General features: G+C 27.6%; 1 protein-coding gene across 1 annotated transcript; it reads right to left on the minus strand.

The window, feature by feature from the left end:
• Positions 1–570: 570 nt before the first annotated feature.
• LOC111039880 lies at positions 571–1,253 on the minus strand. The gene is made up of 2 exons (XM_022323533.1): positions 727–1,253; positions 571–592 (listed from the first exon to the last, which is right to left on the minus strand). Exons 1-2 carry the CDS (start codon positions 1,251–1,253, stop codon positions 571–573), a joined length of 549 nt encoding a protein of 182 aa, XP_022179225.1.
• Between the last annotated feature and the right edge of the window lie 2,613 nt (positions 1,254–3,866).

Below are 3,866 nucleotides of genomic sequence, written 5' to 3' on the forward strand. Positions count from 1 at the left end.
AAGTTGTCAATATGAATCTTATATACCTCAATATACATCAGAATTAAATAAACCTAACCGAAATACAACAATTATAATAGATGGTAAAGATAAATTTCTGAATATTAAAAAATCAAAAATTCATATATCATTTAACTGTTTACAAGAAGATGGTAGTAACTATCCAGAAAAATCTAATGTAAAAATAAGTGATAATGGTGGAGCATTTATGTTCCAAAAAATTTTAGTTAAATTAGGTAATACAATTTTGGATGAAATTGAGTTTGTAGGAAGAGCTAGTACAATAAAAGGTTACATGAGTTATGCTATTGATGAAAATGGAACCACGGAAAATTCAGGATTTCTATCTTGTTTTGAAGGTGGTTTCCTTTTAATTCGGTTTAATTATTTTCATTAAAAACAGTACCACTAATATTTTTTATAAAACTTTGTGTATAAAAAATTAGATTGTTTGAACCTTTTATTTCATATTTTATATCAGGACCTACTTCGAATGATTTAGGCCATACTTTATTTATAGGGATTAAATATCCAATATAATCCATACCTAAACATTTTGCTAAATATTCATCAAAATATAGACCGATTGAGGCTGTAATATTTAAAACACCTTCAATTAATTCAAGACTTATTTTTGGAAAATTAATCACAAATTTAGCTCCGAATGAATTAAACACATTTTCAATTTCACTTATTGAATATACACCTATAAATATTGTACCTAACGGGATTAACGATTTGTCCTCGTCACCTAATTGTTTTTTCGGAAATGGTCTTAACAAATGTTCTCGCAAAGGAAAAGCTTCATCACCTATAAATACAAACGGTGCCATATTTGTTGTATTCGGAAGTAATTTCGTGTTAGGCACTTTTAATGTTCCTTTTTCAATACGATGGTATATTTTTGAATTATGTAAAACACCACCATCACTATCCTTACCATATGCTCCAATGTCAATCAACATAAATCGGTAGTTGGCATCAACAATAGCCAATAGAACGATTGAAAAAAATTGTTTGTAGTTATAATACATACTGCCAGAGTTTTTTGGACATTTTACTCGTATATGCTTTCCATCAATGCTACCAATACAGTTTGGAAAGTTCCACTTATTGTAAAATGCATCTGCAGTATTTTCAAAATCTGTAATAGATGGTCTTCGCATATGTACGTCACGTAGTGTAGTCCAAATTGCCTGACAAACTTCAATAACAATATAACTAACACTGGTTTTTGACACTCTGAAATTCATAGCAATTTGTCTGAACGCAATTCCAGTGGCTAGATATCTATGAAATAAAATATTTAACTATGATTAAAGTTTATTACGATTATATTTTCGTAATATATACATAAATGTGGTTATAATATTTAACTTTATTTCTATTTATTATTAAAACTAAAAAATAATACATATTATGTTCAACGACATCACGAAATATTTCGATAGCATGAATTTGCATTTAATTTTGGTTTTTTTCCTGCTTATTACACGTATTTTTAAAAAATAAAAAAATAATTTAATTGTAACTCTTTTTAGTTATTATAGGTACAGTTATTTATTTTTCAATCAAATAAAAAGATAAACAATATCCATAAGTTACTAGTTACTATACTATATTATGTTAATTTATATAGGCAATGAAGCAAAAAAAAAGGTGGAGAAACTTAAGAGATCAGTACAAAAAAAGAACTTAAAAAAGTAAAAAAACCAAAGTCAGGATCGTCACAAGATGGCCTAGAAAAATATCACGGGAAATGGTCGTATTTTGTGCCTATGCAATTTTTGAAAGACGTCGAGACTCCTAGAAATACGTCGGGTATGTTTTCCGATGATTGTGACGAGGATACTGAGTTAGGACATTCAAACGAACAAATATCAGATTCAAACAAAGATCAAGAAAATGAGGACAATCTCGACGAGGAAACGACACATAGTTTTGAAGTTATGGATCCATTATTACCTCAGACCGAAGCACAGACTAACTTAACACAATCAGTAAGAAATTCGCCTATTTCTGAGTCAAACAACTCAACAATTAAATCAAGTGGGCAAAAAAAAATGAAAAAACAGCAGGATGAAATGTGTTTTGAACAACAATTACTGCAACTTGAAAAAACAAAAATTGAAGCTTTTATAGACTCATCAAAAAATGCAGTAAAAGATGATGAGGACATGTATTTTTTTAAATCCATTCATCCTTATTTCGGTAATATGACTCCACTACAAAAATTGAGAGTAAGGACACAAATCCAAGAAGTGACTATGAGAGAATTATCTACACCATCATCTCAACCCATGAATGACAATTTAACTTATCCTTATCAAACATTTCCAATACATGTGCAACCATACAATCATCACAACTGATGCCATTCCAACCAATTCATCATCCTATGCAGTCTTTAGCGACCGAACAGACTTTATCATTACAATCAGATCATCCACCAAATTATAATTAATTAGTTTTTAATGATATGGTAATATTATTAATGTTTTAAATACTATTTATTTACATACCTAAATTATTACTTAATGATAATGAGTTTCACAAAAAGTATTCATTTTTTTTAAATTTTTTGTTAGATACCTACCTACAGTAATTATTATTTTTTAATTTTTAATACATAGGTGAGCTACTTATATCTGTTGAGGTCTTAATCTATTTAAAAGTAACATATTCTTTATTTTATATTATAAAATGATATTACATTTTATAACTACCAAGGTAGGTAGATTTTTTATTTTGTCTTTCATAAAAGCAGATTATTAATATTATTTTAATGTTTTCAATAAAATAACCATTTTTAAGATACCATTATATATGATATGTGTACCTATATTTATGAAGACATATGCAACTTAAAAAAGGTGTTCTGCTGTACTGTAGGTTACAAGTGGATCACTGTATAATGGATGGTATTAAATTTGAATTCAATAATATAATATCATTGTATAAGAAAAATGATTCTGAACGAAAACGGTCAGTCAGCCTATGATATTATTACCAAGTACCTATATTTTGATGATATTATTGTGAATAAAATAATTTATATATAACCTATTTACGTGGAACCTTGTTTTAAATTTTTAATCCTTAGTTATAAAAGTTGAACATTTTATACAATTTTAACAACAAAATAATTATTAAATTTTAAATATGATACATTTGTCAACATTTGAACTTTAAAAGCGTATGAAAAAAATTGTGCCTATGTATTTTTAATATTTTTCAACTGCTATTGCAACAATGAATCACAGTTAAATCACATTACAGTGACCCACTTGTAATCTACTGTACAGCAGAGTGATATCCACTTACCCACGTTTTTTTTATTAGGGTTACACTAAAAACTAAAATTAATCTTCTATAGAAGTACTTAATCTGATTATCATAATCATGAGAATATTAATAATTTGACATACGTTGCCTATTTTATACTTACCTAATAGTAATCAACAGTCGTTCTTCAACAGAGATTGGATCTTGAAAATTTGTGTACTCTCTTTGACAAAGTGGTGTTATATGTTGAGCAATGTAGTCAAATGTGTCTGTAGTCATTCTAGTGTATGCACGAAACATTATTTTATCTGTTCGTAATTGTGGATACAGTTAATGAAATTCTCCAAATGTAAATCGATCTTTATAAATCACATTTGGAGCAGATTTCTTTTACTTCTTCCTCATTTTAAGTAATTTATACTTTAAATAAATATTTTCTATTAAGAGTAAGCTTCGTTGATCTTGAATTAACGACATAATAGTAAATTACAGTTATTTTCACAAACATAAATCTGAATATTAATTAACTTGACACTATACGTCTTCTCAGCACGATATTGTAGTTGTAACTAAGTACAAAT

This window comes from Myzus persicae, unplaced genomic scaffold (genome assembly GCF_001856785.1).
Source record: "Myzus persicae strain clone G006 unplaced genomic scaffold, MPER_G0061.0, whole genome shotgun sequence".
In the NCBI taxonomy this organism is placed as follows: domain Eukaryota; kingdom Metazoa; phylum Arthropoda; class Insecta; order Hemiptera; family Aphididae; genus Myzus; species Myzus persicae.